The following is a 21,900-nucleotide window of genomic DNA, read 5'->3' on the forward strand; positions in this document are numbered from 1 at the left end:
AGATGACTAAATATTTTGTCTTTGCGATCTGGAAGTTGTAATGTGTAAATGATAGACAGAGGCTGAATGTTGTTGAAGCTGAATTTATTTTTCTTCACAAATTTCCATTTGAAGAGTTTATTTGCAAAAACAGATAACTCCGTTTTGATACATTTTCAGAATTTTTTTTTTTAGTGTTTCTTTGAGATAATATCAATCAAACTGAAGTTGAGTGGATTTGACGCAGTAGAAAAATACATGACAAAACAGAAAAACAATAAATTATTGTTATTCTTATCTCAAGTAAACAATAAAAAAGAAGTCTTCTGAAAATGTATAAAATGGCGTTACCTGTTTCTGCAAATAAACTCTTCATATGTTCATAATGTTTTGTGAAAAGATATTTCCTGAAATGGAATATTTTCAGAATGTGCTTTTTTGCACTAAAACAAAGGGGAAATTAGGAGTTGTGGTTATTTTTTATAGGTTTTTTTTTTGCTGTGATTTTAATGGTCCGGTCCACTTGAGATCAAATTGGGCTGAATGTGGAGTTTGACATCTGTGCTTTAAAGTAAATGAAAGGATGAGACGGAGGTAAAGATTTTCTGCAGAGCATGAAGTGTGTGTTCCAGCAGAGATGAGATGTTTGTCAGAGCCGCTCATGTTTCTTCTGTCGAGCCTCTGATTGGCTGGAAGCTGCACCGAGCGGCGGTTTGGGAAGCCGAGGTTCTGGCAGACGTCCAGACCGAAGCATCACTTTATCTCACTGCAGCATCTCCCGCGGTCCTCCCACAGCTGCCTTTGTTTTCCAGCCGCAGACGTTTGAAAACTATAAATCTGCCGATAGACTCTGCAGGCGTGGAATGAGTCGCTTGAGTTACAGATACAGGAGAGGGTGCAATATCACTTAAATCTCAAATGATTCAAAATTGTGTCATCTCAGAGTAATTACATTTCTTCTAGGCTAAACAGTAGGATGTTTGCTCTTAATTAAAGTGAAAAATTAACAGCTTAGATTTGCTATATTAAAAATAAAGGCTCCACAACACCTTTGATTAGATTCTAAGGAGATTCTAATGTTATTATGCATTTTTTGTCAATAATTCTTAATAATTCAAGCACAAAGAGATGCAGTTTGAAGGACTGGTCATCGCATAATTCATTTAATGTTGTCTTCATCGAAAAAAAACTGCTTTTCTTTCAAAAATAAGTTCATTTCTAAGTGACCCTGAACTTTTGAGCAGTCGTGTAGACAGTCACAGTCCATAGGTTCAAAACAGAGAAAGTTCTGCTGGTTCCGGCTCAGTTTAGAACCATGTTCATGCAGTTAGAAATCACAGCTGGACTCAGTTTTGCTCCACTGTGTTTCTACTTTGGATCTGAATTCTCAATTAAGTCTCTTCTGAAGCATTTAGATTTTTGATTGTTCAAGTCAGAAGTACTGGAATTATTGAGAGGTGATGGAATTTTGAATTATTTGACATTAAAGTGATACTGCACAGTTCTGTACTCACATCTGTTAAACACTGTATATACTCTCTATGCTGCTAAAACATGCACATCTGAACTCAGCTGTCAATAGCACACTAAGTTCTGGCTCAGCTAAGATAAGCTCTGGGTCCTCTGGGTTGATTTCTGTCCATAAAAGGAAAACTTGACATTCAGCAGTATCACAGAGCAGAAATGTATTCCCTCTGCATCATTATTGCAGCCGCTCTGATCGATAATGAACCGTATCTTCATCAGCAGGTTCATTTCATGCTCTCCTGCTGCAGATCGAGGTCGGAGGTAAAACACACGACGACATGCAGCTGCAGGGCGACGGCGGCCATGTTGGGTCAAAACCAGCTCACGTAGGGTTGAGGTTGGCCAGCGGTTCATCAACAGACTGCAGATGAATTGATTAGCGTCTGTTTGCTTTGGAGCTTTGCTATCATCAACAATTTGCGGCCGTGAGACATGTTTTCTCAGAGGATTTAGCTAAATTAGGGGCACATTTGTCTTGCAGAAAACAAGTCGGCTCCCCATGTCTCCTCGCCTGTAATTGTGTTAGTTTCCTCTGCTGTCATGAATAAATACAGGAAATTAGAAAGCTGCTGCTGCTGCTGCTGGGCGTCATTACAGACAAACCCACACACAGCCGATTACATCAAAAACACCATGTTTTATTCATGTCTAATACCAGCTCATTTTGGTAGAATCTGATTTTCTTTCTCCCACGCTCTGAAAATCAGTCCTAATGTAAAAGTTAGATTCCTCCTGACACTTTAATTTCTTTCTATTACACCAGACAAACATGTTTTGATTTTATTAATGGCTCTGTGTGGATTATTTATCTACTTTGCACGTTAAGATCAGAGTCAAAAAGCAGGTCGCTTTACTCTGAACGCACATTTTCTTCTTTCATGACAGTCAGACTAACCTGATAATACACACTTCAGGTACTGTAGTATTAGCTGTAGGATCACAGTATGCTGTTTAGTACTGCAGCAACCAGAAGACGTGAGTCCATGTTTCCAAGCAGAAAGCATTCTGGGAGTTTAACCAGTAAAGGGGCACCATGACAAAGACTTCTGTGACACTTAATGCCTCGTGTTCGGCACAAATGAGTGGAGTCAAGCTGAAATTAACTGGATCATCAGTGTTTAATCCCAATGGTATTTATATTAGCTGCTATTATAGCCCTTAGCATGTGTTAGTGTAAAACTGACCAAACATAAACACATAGTTATGCATTTTCTGCTTCACCAACTCAGTACGTGTCACAAAATGCTGCAAACAGTTTCATTCAGTTTACTGATGTACAGCTGAGCAGGTTAGCAGATAAAACCTCAGCTCTGAATCTGTCATCAGGTTTGGCTCCTTTGGTTTGTTATTTATGAATTACTGGAAGTCTGACTGTGTTTTAGAGACTACTTCGGTTCACTGAAGCTTCATAATGGAAACGTTAAGTTATGATTGACCTTTAGCATGAGGAACATTATGTGGACATGCTAACGGAGTAAAAAAAGAGGATTTTTACCATTGTGACAGCTTATAAATAACCCTCTGAACCCTGAAACAGACGTGTGGGTTTGAACTGCATGTTATATTTTTTAGACCATGCATATTGCATAATATTGCCAAAAACACACCATTTATCACAACCAGAAATTGTGAAAACAAAAAAATCTACTTTTCAGGAGTCCTTGAAGGAATGATTTGCAGCTCCTACGAGAAAAGAAAACGTATCTAAGCGCCTTCATTTTAAAATTTGCCTAAATGAATTGCTTAAAACAACCCAGATCCTGTAAAAAACAACAAATTATAGAGTCTCTGCTTTAGGTTTGTTACATAAGAACCCTGAAAATCTGAATCTGTTTCTGTTGTCGGTTCGCTGCAGCTTTAAGGTGGAAATGTTGAGTTATGATTGATCTTCTAGCATAAAAAACATTAGCCCCATTCCTACGGTGTGATGAAAGCCGTTTTTAGCTGTAAGTCGGGACTCCGGAGAAAAAGTAAACAAAGCTGTTACATGCATCACGATATTGACCAGTTCTTAGGAAAAGTCATGAATACCAACGACTTTCCTGCATGTATGAGTCACTTTACAAGAAGGTAACAGAATATGTTACACTGTTTTTACAATTTGATCTACTTGATCACGTTTGGGAGCCATAATGAAGGGCAAAAAGTTAGAGAATGTAGCACAATCTAAGGTGGCGTACAACCGACGAACGTGAACAAAGCTTCTTATAGCGCCACATGACGACGTATTCATCCGCTCTGCATGCAATCTAGTTCCATGTAACCAGTTCTGACTGAACGCCGTAAACTAAAGACCCACCTGCAACCACTAATAAGGAAAAGCTGTATGTTAAACCGAGGACCTGGCCATAACCAGTTCCAACGTAACGACAAAACACCGTAGGTCAAGGACGCCGTAAACCGAGGACCCACCTGGAACCAGTAACTCTGAAACAGCGAAAAGCCGTAGGTTGAGGACGTCGTAAGCCGAGGACCTACTGTGTAAGGACATGTTAACGGGGTAAATAAAGTGGATCTTTACCATAATGATAGCTTATAACTACTAAAACAACTGTAATTTCTCAGTCAGTTTGGTTACTAAAAAGTTAAAATCAATCTGGTTTATATGATGTAAGATTTTCTGAGATTAATTTTAATCCAGTTCAGGACTAATACCAACAAAAAAACCTTCTTAAAACCATCTGAACGCTTGAAACAGACTTATGGATTTGAACTGCATGTAATATTGTCAAAAATACACCAGTCATAACAACCAGAAATTGTGAAAACAAACAAAAATCTAATTTTCAAAAGTTCTTGAAGTAATGATGTGCAGCTCCCATGAAAAAATAAACCAAATCTGAGCGGCTTCATTTTAAATTTGCCCAAAATAATTACTTAAAACAACAAATTATGGACTCTCTGCTTCAGGTTTGTTACATAAGAACCCTAAAGGCCTGAATGTGCTTCAGCTGCAGCTTTAGGTTGAAGCGTTCAGTCATGATGTCTTCATCATGTAAACACCACGTGGACGTGTTAAACTCTGGATGTTCAGCTGATAAGTTTAAAACATTACATTTTCTTAATTGCTGTGAATAATAACGTGTAAATTCCTAAATCCTCTGCCGAGAATGTGTTTGGTGTCTCGTCTGACAGCTTTTACTGTATTTATTTTGTCACTTTTCCAACTTTGGGGCTTCAAGAAGGATGTGAGACTCGGGGAGGTGTTTTCTCTCCTCGTCTGTTTCCCCTCCCCTTCGTTTCCACTCGCCTCGGCTTCATTTCTCTCCTCTCCCTCGGATCAGTTGCTGCAGTGATGAACCGGCTGCCTGGGCTCCACTTCTCCTCCTCATCCTCCTCCTCGTCCAGCAGGGACTCTGTCGGAGCCTCTGGGGGGAAAAGCCGAGCAGATCACCAGCTGTAACCGACTCCTGGAGCTGGATGTGAAGGTAAAGCCAGGGAAAACTCAACAGTTGTGTCTAGTAAAAAGATGATTTCTTGTGCAATCAGCTCACGAATGTCCTCAGATGTCGGAGCGAGGAACGGACTCATTATAAAAGTTATTTTAGGAAGCAGGTCTGGTCTGTCTCACGTCCAGCTGTTTCATAAGTGTTCTGATCTCAAGTGTTTTTAACCTCCTTAGTCTTCCTCCATTTGTCACCGTGTCTTTGTGTTTCTGCTGCTCGTCTGGATCCTGAACTCTGAGCATCACAATCTGCTGCTTTTCTTTCCGTGCAGCATCATGTGAAGCACTGACATGTTTGCTGGCCTTTATCTGTTGGTTCAGGTGATGAATAATTGAGTGGAGCTCAGTTTAACCCTCCCGTTGTCTTCATTTACAGGCACCAAAAAATTGTTTCTTTGTTTAAAAAGAAAAGCCATAAATTCAGCAAAAAAAAATTCCCCAAATTTCTGAGAATTTGCAAAACCTTGAGGAAGAAAATTCCATTAATTCCTTAAAAGTTTTACTTTTAAAAAATCCCCAAATTTTTGGCAAGAAGATTCTTTTAAATATTTTCAAAAAATGAGTGAAAATCTTCTTAAAAATCCTAAAAATATCAAAAGTGTATGAAAAAATCCCAAAATTCAGCAAAAATTCCTCAAACTTATAAAAATTTGCAAAAATCTTCAGGAAAAAAAATCCTTAAAGCTTTCCCTTGAATTTTTTTTAATCCCCAAATTTGGCAAGAAATAAAAATTTTAAAAAATAAAATAATATTTTCAAAAAATGAATAAAAATCTTCCAAAAAATACTAAAAATATCTAAAGTGATTCCATATATATCAGTAAAACTTCTAATATTTTTTAAGAACATTCACATAAAAATCAACGAAAATCCAGCGAATTTCGTTGATTTTTATGTGAATGTTCTTAAAGAAATATTTAAAAAAAAAATTTCCACCAAAAAATGTTCAAAGATTTCCCAAAAATGTTGAAAATGTGGACATCAAAATTTTCACTGTGAAAATATATTTTTTCCCACATTTTCGAACTTTTAAACGGGTCAATTTTGACCTGCAGGACAACATAAGGATTAAACCTCCAGAAACAGAAACACGCTTCTGCTGTCAGGTTTTCAGAGTTTCGCCTGCTGACATCTGACTGCAGGAGTCTGTTCAGTCCTTTCATTTCTCCTGACTGCAGCTGAACGATAGATGATTTAATCAAACCCTTCTGAAGAAAGAGTCTGAGGGACCCACGGGACCCGACGTCTGCACAGGAAAGCTCTCAGGACGCTCCAGGATTTCGGAGCTTCTTGGCTGGAGCAGAACTGGGCTGCTGCTTAACGACGGCTGCAGTAATTACTGGTCCCTCGCGTCGTGTTTTTCTGGCAGCCTCTCGATCTTCTCATTCATGAAGATCATCTTTCTCCCAGTCGGTCCTCCATCGTCTGTAGGAAGCAGATCAGGTGTCTGAGCAGATAACGCAGAGTCGCAGGTCTGCAGCGGCATTCTGCCTTGTTTGATGTGTAATCTTATACAACAGAGAGGCTCGAGTTCAGCTAGAGGTCCGGATCGGGTTCCGTTTTTATCCAGAAACGCTGCATGAGCAACTGCTGCAGTCAGACTGAGCCGTGGTAAACAAAGTCAAACTTTAGCGTGGATAGAGAAGTTAAAATCACACTGCTGCATGACTTTCTGAGTCTTGAATGCACCACCATTGAAGAGTTTGGGATCAACCAGATAGCAGAATGAAAAATCTTGATAACTTAGATCATTTATACAAGTTTTTAAGCAAAAATGCCCAAAATTGTGACTATTTGCTGGGCTTCTTTAGTCTTTCAAACAGAAATTTAATCTGTTTCCTTAAATAATCAGTTTTATCCCACCTTTCTAACACATTACAGAATGCATGCTTTCAATCCTGCACTCGTGTGAACTTAATTTTCATCCAGATGAAGACTCCACCACAAACAACAAGATATACTATTCAGAAACACAGTCAGATAATCTGAATACTGTAAATAGTTATTAGAGAAAAAAATAAATTGTATGAAAAAAGGTTTGAGTTAAAGGTAATCTTGATTTTTAAAGTAAAAACGCTAAAAAATTTGGGCTATTTGCTGGCTTTCTTTAGTATTTCAAAGACTTAAATAATCAGTTTTATACCACTTATCTGAGACATTACAGACTGCATCTCTTTGAATCCTGAAACTGTATGAAATCAATTTTAATCCGATGCAAGACTCCACCCCTAACAACAAAACCTGCTTTCTAGAAACGCAGTCAGAGAATGTAAATGCTGTGAATAGCTACCACAGAAAAAAGAATAAATAGTATAAAAAACTGTTTGAAAAAAGACAATTTTTAAAGACAGTCTTGATAATTTAGCTTGTTTTTTTGAAGCAAAAATGCCAAAAATGTGACTATTTGCTGGTTTTCTTTAGTCTTTCAGACAGAAATTGAATCCATTTCCTTAAATAATCAGTTTTAAAACACCTTTCTAAGACATTACAGGCTGCATGCTCTTTGAAACTTGCATTCATGTAAACTTAATCCAGATGAAGACTCCACCACCAACAATAAAACATACCATTTAGAACCATAGATAATTTAAATACTGTGAAAGCTATTACAAAAAACAATAATAAATTGTATGAAAAACTGCTTGATTTGAGGATAATCTTGATAATTTAGGTGATTTTTTAAGCAAAAATTCCGAAAATGTGACTATTTGCTGGTTTTCTTTAGTCTTTCAAACAGGAATTGAATCTGTTTCCTTAAATAATCAGCTTTAAACCACTTTTGTAACACATTACCTGCTGCGTATCATTTCCAACATACATGCATGGACCTGTACAGCCCACAACAGCAAGGAGAAGTTTTCAGTCGGAGGTCAGATGCTGCATCGATGCGGTTTCTCTGCATTCACAGCACACCTCCTATGGGAGTCTATTAATACTGGATGGGACATCCTATCTGAGCATGTGGGACGTTTCTCCACAACAAGACGTGAAATATGAGGAGAGTTTTTTATTGACAAAGAACCTTAAAAACGAAGTGGAACCTCTTCGTACCGTAAACGTCTCTGAGCTCGTATTTTCTTCAGAGCCGTCGGACGTGGAGGTTAATTTATGGTCTTTGTGAAAGCTTGGAAACAAAACAACATAAACACTGTGTCAATTCAGTAGCCGTTATGGACATTGTGATTGTATGACTATAAAATAGACCTTATCAGCGTGTTTTCCTACCTGCCAAGTGCTGTTTCCAAGACAAAGAATAAACTTTAGGCTCAGCAAACACAGATAAACGCTCTTTATGGTGCTCAGACTGAAAAATGGAAGAACTTTATCTGTGTTTCCAGGACATTCTTTTGCTATTTATTTAATCTTTACTGAAAATAGTTCTAGATTAAACAACTTGACTAAATCTAGAGGTCAGATGTGTTGATTTTAAAGGTATTTTACCAGGTAATAACACATGCCAAGACCTTCAAGTGCCTTTTGATTGATGATGTCAGCCAGAGATCCAATTTTAGCACCGTGGACGAAGTGTGCTCGTCTGCTGGGACAAATTTCCATTATGAGACGACCACAAAGTGTTGTCCTTCCTGATCCGACTCCCTCATTCACAAAACACGTCCCAGTCAGTCCTCAGACAGCTGCCGGCTATCTAAAGCCCAGAATACCCACCGTGAGCTTTTAGACCGACCCTATGGAAGCGTGTGGTTTGTGACAGTGATCTGTTACTACCCAATACTGTGTTTCACTATGACAGCACCCTCTACTGCCCGTAGTAATAAAGCTGCTATAGGGAGGAGGTCAGGGCGGATGGATGGGTCAACAAAACTTTGTAATTTAACACTGAAACCTGTTTCCAGGCATCAATAAAGCCCGTAAAAATAATCTTTGTGCATCACAGTTACATATTTAGGAATGTTTTCCATGAGAATATTTGCTTTCGTGCTGCAGGTTGAGAACACCAGCTCACTTTAGACTCTTCTCAAACACGATAAAACTACTTGATGCTACACAAAAGCAAATTGTAAAATTAGAGTAGCATTATGTGGACATACTAACAAGAAAAAACATTAGATTTTCACCAAAAGCGGTCTTTAATATGATCCAATATTACGTTTTGCTTTGGGAGAACAACCTTCAGTGGCCGCCATAACTAAAGTCCCCATAAGGAGGAGGTCAGGGTGGATGGATGGGCCAACAAAACCTTGTAATTTAACTCTACACTTTTACCAGGCATAAGTTGAATCCCTAACAATACTCTTTGTGTGTCACAGTTACATATTTAGGAATGTTTTCCATGAGAATTCCCGCTGCAGCTCAAGCACACCAGCTCACTTTAAACTCTTCTTAAACACTATAAAACTACTCGACGCTACACAAATGCAAGTTGTATAAGTAGAGTAACATTACTTGGACATGCAAACAAGGTTGAACATTTGATTTTCACTGAAGAGTGTCTTTAAAATGACCCAGTATCATGATTTTTCCTTCAGGAGAGCAACCCTTAGCGGTCAACATAACTAAAGTCACTATAAGGAGATCAGGGTGGATGGATGGGCCAACAAAACTTTGTTTCCAGGCATCAATCAAACCCCTAAAAAGTAAACTTTTTTTTTGTCAAAGTTACATATTTAGAAAAGTTTTGCATGAGAGTATTCATTTTCCTGCTACAGCTCAAGCACACCAGCTCACTTTAGATTCTTTGTCTATTTGTGGGAGAAAGCCTTAGTGTCTGTCAAAACTAAAGTCTCCATAAAGTGGAGGTCAAGGTGGATGGATGAGCCGACAAAACGTTGTAATTTAACTCTAAACTCTGTTTTTAGGCATCAATTAAACCCCTAAAAAGAAACCTTTGTGTATCCCCATTATGTATCTAGAAATATTTTCAATAAAAGTATTCACTTTCCTGCTGCAGGTCGAGAACACCAGCAACTCAGCTCAAACTCTATAAAACTACTCAGCGCTACACAAAGGCAAATTGTAAAAATAGAAGAACAATATGTGGACATGCTAACAAGATAAAACAATAGATTTTAATATGATCCAATACTATTTGATCCTGTGAGACCAACCGTTAATAGCTGCCATAACTAAAGTCACCATAAGGAGGAAGTCATGGTGGACGGATGGGCCAACAAAACACTGGACTTTACCAACTAAGACTGAAGCTGTTCTATTCCTGACTCAAACCCAACATCACTGTTTCATTACCGTTTCTTGTTGTTATCACAATGACAAAAGTTACAAAAAATGGTTAACTGATGACCTCAAATTCCACTAAAACTAACTAAATTACCTTAACTGGACTAAAACCGTGTTCCTTCTGAAGGAACCTGGGTCCAAATGAAGTACTAGACAAATTCTTCTGCCACCAAAGAGCCCTTGTTAAGAGGGTAGTAAACTGCTTTTGGGTTGGAGTAGAGAAAGCTAGCATGTTGTTTTGCTTGTTTTGAGTTTCGAGTCAACAACATGGAATTACATAGGAAACCTAGTGACAGCTGAAGATGACATCCAGGCCTAACGATCTATGCAGAGACATATATCAAGAAGGAATTGGAGACAGCAACCGGCAATGAGAATTTCTTCTGTAGAATTTTGTTATTTCTGCCAGTGTTTCATATTGCTGCTTCATGAAGCGTCGGTTCAACACATCTTTGTGAGACATTAGCATTGGAAATGCAATCAAAGGGTTGAAGAAACCTTTAGGTCGCTGGAAAGTTCCCAAATATTTGTCCCTTAAATATAAGGCCTTTTTCTCACCTGAAAATATGAACCAAGCTTTGAACCAAGATTCATGTTTTAGCTCAACTGTGAGCATTTAATCAAGTTAATGTTTTCAAGTTTTGCAGTTACACAAGCGCTCTAAAGAACTTTACAGATCACATCTTGTCATCACCACCTACAGTATGCCTCCTTGCTCTTTGAAATTTGTCCTTCTCATTGGTTGATCTAATGCAACTGTGCATCTTCATGTACTGGCATTATAGTTTGAGTTTTTCGTGATCTGCTCATGTGCTACTGTGGATCATTTTCCTTTTTTCTGGTTCTAATGATAGGTGGTATGTTCCAGCGATTGGTCTGACCCATCCAAATAATGTTTTAAGATAAGAAACAAAACAAACCTGACTCAATTTTAGACCAACTTATGTCAGACCAAGTTTTAGTTGTTATTCAGTCTGAGATTTTGGTTTGGATCCAGACAAAAAGGCCGTAAAAGTTCCTTGTTGTTCAAGGTGTTTGCTAACGGTTAAATCAGGTAAAGCTACAGGTCTTATCAGAAGAAGGTTGCTTAGATGCATTCCCTAATGGATCAATAAAGCATCTATTTATCTGGAGGGAATGTAAAGAAAGGCAGAAGGTGGTTTCTGTCTGTTTGACCTCCTCACAGTGAATTACAGCATTGATTTTGTTGATTGAGTTTCGATTTTGGCTCCACTGGGAGTTTATCACGCTGAATTAAAGCATCCAAGCACTGCAAGCAGTTGCTCCTGCAACTTTATGATCGCATTCCTGCTACAGGCCGTAAAATGTGCCGGGGCAAATGGCGCACATGCACATGTTTTGGTGGACAAATAGCCTTTACAATGATGGTAATTAAATAGGACCAACTGTTATCGATGGAGTTTGCCCCGCCGGCTTCGTGAGGACAGATTCATGAATGGGCTGATTGTGGCTCCGTGATGATGTTTATGTTGCTCGAGCTTTTACAAATGGTTCGTCGCTGAAAGCCTGAGAGATAACGGAGTCCAAATATGGCTTCATGGATGAGCGGAGTAAATTAGGAGAGCAGGCAGACTGAGAAAAACAGGATGGAGGGCGTCCAGGTGAAAAGGTTAAACTGGAGGAAGGGTCACGGCTGTCAGAACATCTGGTGTTGTCAAGCTGCAGTTTAATTGACTGATCACAAACTCAGCAAACTTTTACCGTCAACGGGTTGTTTTTGAGTCCATTTGACCAAGAAAACATCTGAGTTTTTTCTGAGGACGCAGAAAAATAATTTAATCTTAACCATTGGAAAAATTAGATTTATCGTCATTTCAAGCTGATATAATATCAAGTAAAGTCATTGTTTTCTATACAGCACATTTAAAATAACACTCTTCGAGCCAAAATCACCTTCTAGTGAAGAAATATGATTATGAATTGTTATAAATTGACCGAACAAGTTGAAATATGAAGGTCAAGACCCTAAAATACAGTTTATTATACAAATTTATCTGATTGATGAGCTCATAAGTTTACATACCCTGGCAAAATGTATGAAATATTGTCCTTTTTGTTGTTTTAGAAAATATATTTGATCATGGAAAAACTTGACTCGTGGTCAGACAAAGAATTTATTGTATTTAATCTGATCATTCATGTTTTCATAAAAGAATGGTAGATATTTTACAAATTCTTCCAGTTATGCAAGTACATTTAAGTACAAATACTGAACTTAAATACGGTTTTGGGGCATTTAATGACAATAAAATACATGACATGATATTAAATAGATAGAAAATAAAGAAAAACATGGAACAGTTCACATGAAATTAAAAGCTGGCTCTTAGGAGATTCAGGGAATCCTTAAAATTTGTTGGGTTTTCATCTGTACGGGTTAAAACTTCAGTTCACAGTAGAGTTTTAGCCTCAATATTTATATTAGATAGATTAAGTTCTGGAATATATATTAAGTAGAGTTGTAGCTAAATTGCAATAATATAAGAGAGAGTTACACTGTTGTGAAGTATTCTATATACAATTTAAGGGGTTTAATCATGCTTTGACATGTAATTTATTCAGCTAAAATCACATCATAAGTGACATAATAGGATCTAAACCTCGATGTTTAAACTTGTTTGGTTAATGTGTAATGTTAATCATAATCTTTATTCCTGTAAAGCAAACTTTACTTTACTTGAATATTTACGTTTTCTGCTTCTTTAATCTTCTACTTCAGTGCAGTTTGCACTTCTTACTCCACCACATTTTTGTTTGGCTAACTTCAGTGACTTTGCTTTTTCAGATTAATCTGCATATAAACTGTGATGTGTTATTTTTGGAAAGTCCAGCAGTGACACCTTGTTATTGGATTATTGGACCTCCAGGGAGGAATTTACAAACTAAACAAACCATCAGTGAAACAGAAAGTAATTAAAGTGATGAACAGATGAATGAATCAATAATTAGAAACCAGTGACCTCATATACATTATTCAGAATGTTCTGCATAGTGAACATTTTTCCTTTTCGTAGTTTAAGCTTATTTTGATGCTGATTCTCTTGTGCTTTTAGAGAGTACAGCCACAGAAACCAAATTGATTTGTAGCGGTAACCCTGTTGAGAACTGCTTTAAGTACATTTTAGAGCTACAATGTCAAATATCATCTGGTTACAGCTTCTTAAATGTAAGAATCTTCTGCTTTTCCTCAACTTTAATTGTTTTAAAACTAAAATGAGACATTTCTGTAGAAAACTGTGAAGGTTTTTCACTGTATACGGATATTTTATAGACCAAAAAAACTAACAAAAAGTAATTATCAGTGGAGTAAACTGGAACATAAATAGTGACTGATTGTCAACCTGACAGTAAAATACACTAAAAAGAATTATTTTACTCACAGAGGCTTAATTTCTCAAAGTAGTGTCATTTCAAGCCTTTAAAAATCATATCTGCCAACTCCATCATTAACTGGTTCCCTAAATCCATTCCAGTGTTCAGAATTTCAGCTTTAAATCACAGAACAAAACACCAAAACCAACAACTCTGACAGTCCTACTGTTTGTGTCTCTGGTTCTATCTAAAGTCGTAAATCTTTAAATACAAACATCTTCACATTTTATTCCAGCAAAAGCTCAGCAATTATTACAAAACTTGAGGAAACAGTGCATTTGATTGGGACTATTTCCAGCAGCAGATTACTCCACATTTGTTGCTCTAGTGGGTATTTGGGGCAGCAGGATGGTGGGTGAGTCAAAATAAACTACACTGAGGTGGTTTTATTGGTTTTTAGATGATGATGTGGGACAGAGGAGCTCTTTAAACCGGATCTATTACACAGAAAACACTCGACAGAAGCACTGGTTTACTGTTGTTTTTAGTCGTTTTGTGTGATTTGCTAACATTGGCCCATTTTGTGAAGCTTTGCATAGAATCTGACCTGAAAAAAACCCCATTACAAGCTTTTCCAGGTCATTTTCAGGGAAGACAAGAGCACTTACTCAAACGTAAATAGATAGGAGTCTCTGATAAACTGTTATACAACTTGAAGAAGATGTTTTCCCTTCTCAAACATCAGCATCAGTAGATGGTTTTCCGCTGCAGGAACTTTGTTAAGGTGGCTTTCTGTTACCATTGAGGTGTACAATCCAACAGCTTCAACCACTGCCGTGACTGAGTGCAACAAAATTGAAGATATTGGAAGTAAATTCAATTCTATGAGAATGTACGAAACATAGCAAAAGGGGTTTGTTATGTTCACCTACACTGGCAATCTGACATTGTGGATGGAGGTGTTAAAGGAGGTGACTGTTATTGGACGAAAACATCGAGAGGTTAGAAAAATGGTACTTGTTGTCCTCAATTACTGTTTAGATCAGCAGTTTTTTATGGTCGCCTGGACGTACCAACCCTTGTAGATACTTTTCCTCCCCTAAAAAAAGACGCTGAAGAGGTGCTACTATGGCGATGTGCAAAGTTTTTGGACTGCCCAACAACCTCAGCATATAAGCAAACATAACAAACATCCATTGTTCAATCTCATCAACCGTATCTCCATAAAGTTATATTTCTATACAACTAAACTGTATTCTCAATTCCCTCTGAAGGGAACATATTAAGGTCGACAGTTTGAATCTATCTTAGGAGTTATGAGTGAAGATAGCGGCATAAATCTAAGATTGGACCAAAGTTTGAGACTGGGGATGGAAAAGAAACCATAAATTTTGTTTTCTTTTATTCTTTATTTTCCCTGTCTGGTTCGGTTTAGGCACCAAAACTAAATGGTTTGGTTTAGGAAAATACCACACTTTGTTATACACTCTCACATCTTGTCAAGTACATCATGGTTTGTGTATAAATACGTCCATTTCACTACATGTTTTAAGCAACTTCTCCATTCGAGTTTTGTCCTATCTAATATATGATCAGTTGGGTGAAATGGAGCCACAGTGATGCAGTCAAATAAACGGAGAAGATGTTTTAATTCATTTACAGTCTAACGTAATCTGGAATAAATGAATGAAGATTAGCTGTACAGGAACTTTTGTGGATACTTGATTGACATGCTCATAGATCTGGAGTTACGTCCAGTAGATGGTAGTTCTTCTTGTTGTTTAGATGCAATTGGAGTTAAAGTCCCAATCAAACCTTTTGGTTCTTATACTATAATGGAAATAAAAAGGCAGAAAGGTTTGCTGTTCCTTTAAACATTTGTACTACTTAATAACAGAAGGAGAAAATATAACCAGACTAAACCTGAGTCCAGCAAAACCTCCAGTTTTTCCCTGACGTGAACCTCTACACACATGCCAACTGCCAAGTGGCCAACAAACTGAACTGGATGTTCGTTGGAGCTTCGGTAAAAACCAACTACACTTCTCTTGTAGGTTCTCAAAGACGTTTCAGACGGCTTCAAGAACCTACCCACTGTTATTAAGACAGGGATGGGATCAGCAAGTTCTGATATTAGCGGAAGGTTGTTGTGGGGGGGGCGGGGGTGGCGGCGGCGGCGCAGCAACTTCCAATCGCTGGGCCGTTTACAATCGTCGTTAACAAGCTATCGTTAACGTCGTTACCATCGCGCGGGAGTATCAGGGACAATAAAGTGTTCAAACTTGTGAAATCAGCGTTCAAACAAATGAAATCGGCGGAAATCGGCGGAGCTGCGGTAAATTCCCATCCCTGAAAAAAAGCGGAATTCCGCGAATTTGCGGAAAAATCACATCCCTGTATTAAGAGCATGAACATTTAGAGGAACAGCCGTGGAATCAACCGTTTCAGCCTTTTTCTTTCTATTGTGGTGTGAGATCCAAAAGGTTTGATTGAGACTTGAACTCTAATTGCGCCTAAACAACAACAAGAACTACCATCTAATGGATGTAACTCCAGATCTATGACCATGTTGGATATCAACCAAGTCTCAATAAATTTAAGCTCCCGTACAGCTAATCTTCATTCATTCCAATTACATTAGATTGTAGAAATCAAGTGGACTTCCTTTGTAGGTTCTTGAAGACGTTTCAGGTGAAAAGTCTTCAAGAACCTACAAGGGAAGTCCACTAGATTTCTAATTTCTACCGTAGCTCCAATGATCACCCCAACCTGGATGATTTAGAATCGACGCGGACATAAACTGGATGTTCATTTTCTTCTCCAGGGGACGGTCATGATCGACTGGCCCAATGTGACAGCGTCCGGCTACCAGGAGCTGGACCTGAACTCCGAGGAGCTGCAGAAGTCCAAATGTGTCCTGGGCTTCATCCCCGTCATCTACTACAGCGTCCTGCTCTGTGTGGGAGTTCCAGGTAAAGAACTGAACCAGTTTACTGAGCACAAGATGGATGAAATCGATAGAAAAGTGAGTTAGAGGTTCATTACTGTTCCCCTAATGGACCAGTGAGATAATAAACTGCTGCGACATGACCACATAATGACAGCTTTCCTCACAGGTTATGATAATCTAATCATCTGATAATCAGAGTTTATGACTGTTTATCCATCCATCAATCCAGCTAACCCTCTTCAGACCGTCTCAGAATCGATTTTAACACTTGAAGGTGGAAATAACTCAATGCCCAGCTTTGTTCTCATTACTTTCAATCAATAATGACTTGGTATTGATCCAGCAGACACAGCGGTGTTCGAAACGAGCATCACCACCGCTTTCAGATGACCTCTTTGCTGCTGTCGCACAGCCATCCCCAGAGAAAACTAAAGCTAAAGGTCGAACTAACCAGCTGAACGCCTGAAAGGCTCTCAGACCGTCATCCAAATATACAGTAGAAATATTTGCTACTGACAAGACTGAAATAAAATACTACAAAGGAGAAATTGTGTTCGACTCCCACAGGGAGACGAATAAAATCAACGGCTTGTACTTCAATCAATCCACATTTTTCCACAAGCAGAGAAGCAGCTACAGTAAATTATAGAAAAGTGTTTTTAATTCAAGACAGACTAACATTTATAAAAGCTGCAAACCATCCCAGACATGAAACTCGGCTTTAGACACCTTAGATTAGAAATGCCCCAATTCTGTTGTTTTTTTTTGTTTTGTTTTGTTTTTGCTTTCAATCTACTCAGGGTCATTTAACTCTTAGTATCTGCTGATAGCATTTTCCTACATAATACACACTTCAAGCATTTTAGCTGTAGTACCTGGTTGTTCCACCAGGTGGAGCCTCTTACTGTGTAACACTGTAGAGACCAGAGGAGGTGTCACTCAGACTACAGGCAGCAGTGTGGTAGTTTAGCCAGTAAAGGAGCACCATGACAGAGACTTTTACGAGGCTTAATTAACTCACACTAGTCAGCAGGTGTTTGAATAAATTAGGCTAGGTTACGAACAAAATTAGGAAACGACAAGCAACATTTTTGGACACGTTAAGGAAAGAGACCCTGGAATATATCATCACAACTGGAAAAATTAACGGGAAGAGAGGACGAGGCAGACAGCAAATGAAAATGATAGATTGACTGAAATCACGGCTTCACATGGCATGGGCAACAGTCACAATTCAGGGAGCAAAAGATTGGAAGAGCTGGAGAGAAATGAAATGATCGCCTACGCTGAAAGGAACTTGATTGATTGACGCCACAACAATTTTCCTGCTTCTCTGGGGAACATCTTTCAGTGTTTCTGGGGCATTTTTCTAAGAATCCAGCAGACTTTTAGTTGACACTGATCCCTTTTTGGGATCAGCTTCTTTACCAGCACTAGGATTTAAGATTTGTTTCAGTTTTGAGTTGTAAATGAATTACTGAATATCCGATGACACCTAGATGCACTCGTATCTAATGTTGTGTCTGTTTGTTTGTCAGTAAACATCCTGACAGCGGTGGCGTTGTCCAGGCTGGCGAGTCGCACCAAGAAGGCCCTCTATTATTACCTCCTGGCGGTGACGGGATCAGACATCCTCTCACAGCTCTTCATCATCTTCGTCGGCTTCCTGCTGGAGACGGCAGTGTTCCACCGGGATGTCCCTGCACTCCTTCTGCACTCCATCAGTGCCGCTGAGTTCGCCGCCAACCACGCCTCCATCTGGTCCACCGTCCCCCTCACCGTGGACCGCTATGTGGCACTGTGCCACCCGCTGCTCCACCGGCAGATCAGCTACCCGGCTCGAGCCCGGAAGATCATCGCGGTGGTTCTGATGTTATCGCTCGCATCGGGCGTTCCTTTCTTCTGGTGGTCGGACATGTGGAGGAACAGCCACCCGCCCACGGCCCTGGACACCGTCCTCATATGGACACATGTGACCATCATCTACTTCCTGCCCTGCAGCATCTTTCTGGTGCTGAACTCTTTGATAATTCGCACCTTGAGGGCGAGGCAGGCGCTGCAGCGCTGCCAGGAGGACTGTGGGCTGAAGTCGGCGCCACCTCAACGGCTCGGTAAAACCACAGCGATGCTGCTGGCCATCACCTCGGTGTTCTCAGTGCTGTGGGCCCCCAGAACTGTGGTGGTCATCTACCACCTTTACGTGTCCTCGGTGCACCGGGACTGGAGGATCCACCTGGCCTACGACCTGTCCAACATGCTGGCCATGCTCAACACGGCCGTCAACTTCTTCCTGTACTGCTTCGTCAGCAAACCTTTCCGTGACGCCGTTCGGGACGTGGTGCTGCTGCGAGGCGGACCGCTGTATCCTCGCCGAGCGCTGCCTCAGCACCAGGCGCCCACCAACGCCTCCATGTCCTCCCTGTACAGTGGAAAAAACAAGCGCTGGCAACGGGAGTCCACCCCGCTGTCACCTCGCAGGGCCAGGAAGCCCTCGTGACCTCCTTTAATCATAACCAGCAGCCGTCCCACGGCCCCGGAGTTCTCCGACCCCAGAGACCAGCGCTTTGCTCCAGCAGCTCTCACAGGGCCTCAGATGAACTGAACGTTTTCTGTCTGGTAAAATGTGACCTGCTGTTGTTTGTCCTTGTAAATCAGATCAGATGACAGGCAGCGGATTTATTTTCTTTGAAAATAAAAGAAGTTATTTTTCCCTTTTCCATACATGGTAGCTCCATGACACAGTATTTTTCACATTTTAATTAGAAAGAAGGAAATAACAGTTTGTTTTCTCTGTGATTAATCCTCTAGAACATGAAGGTTATTCCATCTGAAATCACCAGGAGCTTCTGCTCAGCCAGCTTTGATTTGTTTAAAATGTTTGATCATAAACTATTAATATTTAAAATGGTATCTGTGAAATTTTAGATTGACATATCAAATACTTTCCAAAGTTGCTGCCTGCAGACTTTCTTTTATTGTATTTTTTTGAAATTGGAAGCTGTTTCAATGACAGTATTTCAGAAACTAATAAAGATAAAAGCCTGAAATTTTCACTGTTATTCCTCATCACAGCATTGATTCACAATCTGTAATACTGGACAAGTTGATCAAACAACCTCTGATTATGGGCGAGCTGATGTATGAAATAAAACATTAAGGCAACATGAAATGTCCCATTTTTGAGCTCATGGCAGCAAGAAATCGCTAATGAAGAAGTCAATTAGTGATATTTTCTGAAGCACATGTACAAAATAAGACCCATAATATACTTTTTCCATGTAAAATACTTGGTCATAATGTTTCTTTTAAGTTTTTGTTAAACTTTCATAACTGTGCAGATATGACACATTGTACCACAAAAACAAAAACATTGGTAGATAGTTTGATTAAAGTAAGACAGAAATTGTTCAGGTTCTAGTTGTCCACTATTGTAGACTGTGAAATAATGACATGATGAGAAATAACTCTGAAAATTTTAGGCTTTTATCTTGAACAGTTCCTGTGATATTTTTGTTCCAACAACCACAAAGTTTAATGTGGGGAAAAACCTTCTAAAAATGCATTAACAGGCAATTAAAAGAAATAAAAAATCTGGGAAAGTGACACAGTACGCTAACATTTTACATATATCTGTAGAAATACCACTATTTTGTGCTGTAAAAAGCAGAAATATGGTGATTTCAGCTGGAATGATTCATTAGTCTAGCCTAGCCGCGCTAGACAACCCACGGCAACGAATTTAATTCTCTGCCAGGGTGGGTCTAGTTACCCTCCATAAGGCTCGAGGCTGGATTCTCCTAAAACTGGCCGGACCAATCACCATGAAGTGTAGAGTCAGAAGGCGGGCGTAACTAAGTGACGACAGAGGTGCGACGATTCTGACAAACAACCGGCGCACAATAAACAGTTATCTTTCGACTCGGCTTTGGCCACAGCCCTTAAAGATTTGAAGCTAAAATTCAACTTAAAAGATGAACAAAGGACGGCACTGAAGTGTTTCATTGAGAAGAAAGACGTATTTGGACTTATGCCGACGGGATATGGCAAATCCTTAATATACCAGTTGGCTCCGCGGCTCCGCTGGTTGGGAAGCTAATGGGACTTAGCCACAATCCGCTGGTGCTCTCGGAACTACGTCAGCCTATTCGTTGCGCTGATTGGTTGTATACCTACCCAATTGCTGCAGAGGGATTTGATAGACAACCTTTTAGCCCGCCTCCCTCCCTGTCGAGCTTCCCTAGACCCTTGTGCCGTCAGAAACATGGGTGTAGCATGGCTAGGCTATCATTAGTCATTACTTGTTAGTGAAATTAATTCATCATCTCTGCTCCCTCTGGGGTTCAAGGAGGTTTGTTTTTTACTCTGGGAGCAGCAGAGAGGCAGGAATAAGAGTTTTAATCCAAAGCGGCTGCTTTCTCTGCAGTTGTGTAACGATGCTGAACGTCCCCGCTGAGCAAAGCCAATCGAGCAAAGAAATCTCCGCTCTCGGGCACAGAACTCACAGCTGCTGTTATTTTTCATGAGCTGCAACCTGACGGAGCCTCGGATGGAACTGGCCGTTTTAGCTGCAGGAGTGAAGACTTTCTTCTTCAAACAGAACCTCCAGCCGGCCTGGCCTCAGCTCTGACCAAACAAACCGCAGATTAGCCCGAAGCTCTGCACAAACAACACACACCGTCCGCTGGTACATTTCCATTTGTAGCGAGGATCAGTGACATCTGATAAGGACGTCGCAACTGCACTTAAACTTACTAGCTGCTAATTTATTGAAAGATTTAGGATCTTAATGAGCCATTCTGTGTTGATATGTGCCTGTTTTTTAGTTGCAGTCTTTGTAAATAGTGAACTACGCTGTCACTTTGATTTTTCATGCAGCGCTTACATGTTCTATTAAAGTCTTTTTCTATAAAACAAAACCACAGCCTCATTTCATGGTCATTTTGAAAAGAAACTGAAGAAAGGCTTTGCAGTTAAAAAAAAGTTTTCCCTCAGCTGAGAATCTACATCACTCATAAAGAATCAGCAGGAAACATTTTGGTTAAATGGAGATGTTTCTTCCGGCCAATTTAAATCCAGAACTCTGAACTGAATCTGCTTCGGACCAGATGTAATTCTGCTTTGAAGGACAGCCCTCTGGTCTGAAATCTTGATTTAGACTTAAAATTAGAATCAGAGTAACGGTAGACAGTTGCTGCATTAGACAAACACAAACAAATACAAATGATATCATTGTTGAACAGGTTTCAAGTCAAAATAGCAACAAAACTGAAACCCTGTCTTGTGAAACTTTCCACACATCAGATTCTACTGATGTTAGGGCCTCAAAAGTTGGTGAAATGTCGACCAAAGACTGTATTTTAAGTAGGAAATACCCCTAACCCTAACCCTAACCCTATCCATACATCAACTTTCTGGGTTGGAGTATTCTGCACTTTCTTCTCTTTTCAAGGTCTAATAATTATTCATTATT

At 39.5% G+C, this 21,900-nt stretch overlaps 1 protein-coding gene across 1 annotated transcript; it reads left to right on the forward strand.

The window, feature by feature from the left end:
• The first annotated feature begins 4,251 nt into the window (after positions 1–4,251).
• Positions 4,252–19,151, forward strand: gpr142 (G protein-coupled receptor 142). The gene is made up of 3 exons (XM_022216499.2): positions 4,252–4,934; positions 16,305–16,452; positions 17,969–19,151. The coding sequence occupies exons 2-3, from the start codon at positions 16,314–16,316 to the stop codon at positions 18,925–18,927; spliced, it is 1,098 nt and encodes a 365-aa protein (XP_022072191.1). The 5' UTR covers positions 4,252–4,934; positions 16,305–16,313; the 3' UTR covers positions 18,928–19,151.
• The last annotated feature ends 2,749 nt before the right edge of the window (positions 19,152–21,900 follow it).

Source organism: Acanthochromis polyacanthus, chromosome 19 (genome assembly GCF_021347895.1).
Source record: "Acanthochromis polyacanthus isolate Apoly-LR-REF ecotype Palm Island chromosome 19, KAUST_Apoly_ChrSc, whole genome shotgun sequence".
Lineage (NCBI taxonomy): Eukaryota > Metazoa > Chordata > Actinopteri > Pomacentridae > Acanthochromis > Acanthochromis polyacanthus.

Excerpts from the sequence above, each read along its gene's own strand:
- gpr142 (XM_022216499.2), top strand. The coding sequence starts at position 16,314 with ATGATCGACTGGCCCAATGTGACAGCGTCCGGCTACCAGGAGCTGGAC. Across the intron at positions 16,453-17,968 it reads GCTCTGTGTGGGAGTTCCAG|TAAACATCCTGACAGCGGTG; the intron begins GTAAAGAACTGA and ends TTTGTTTGTCAG.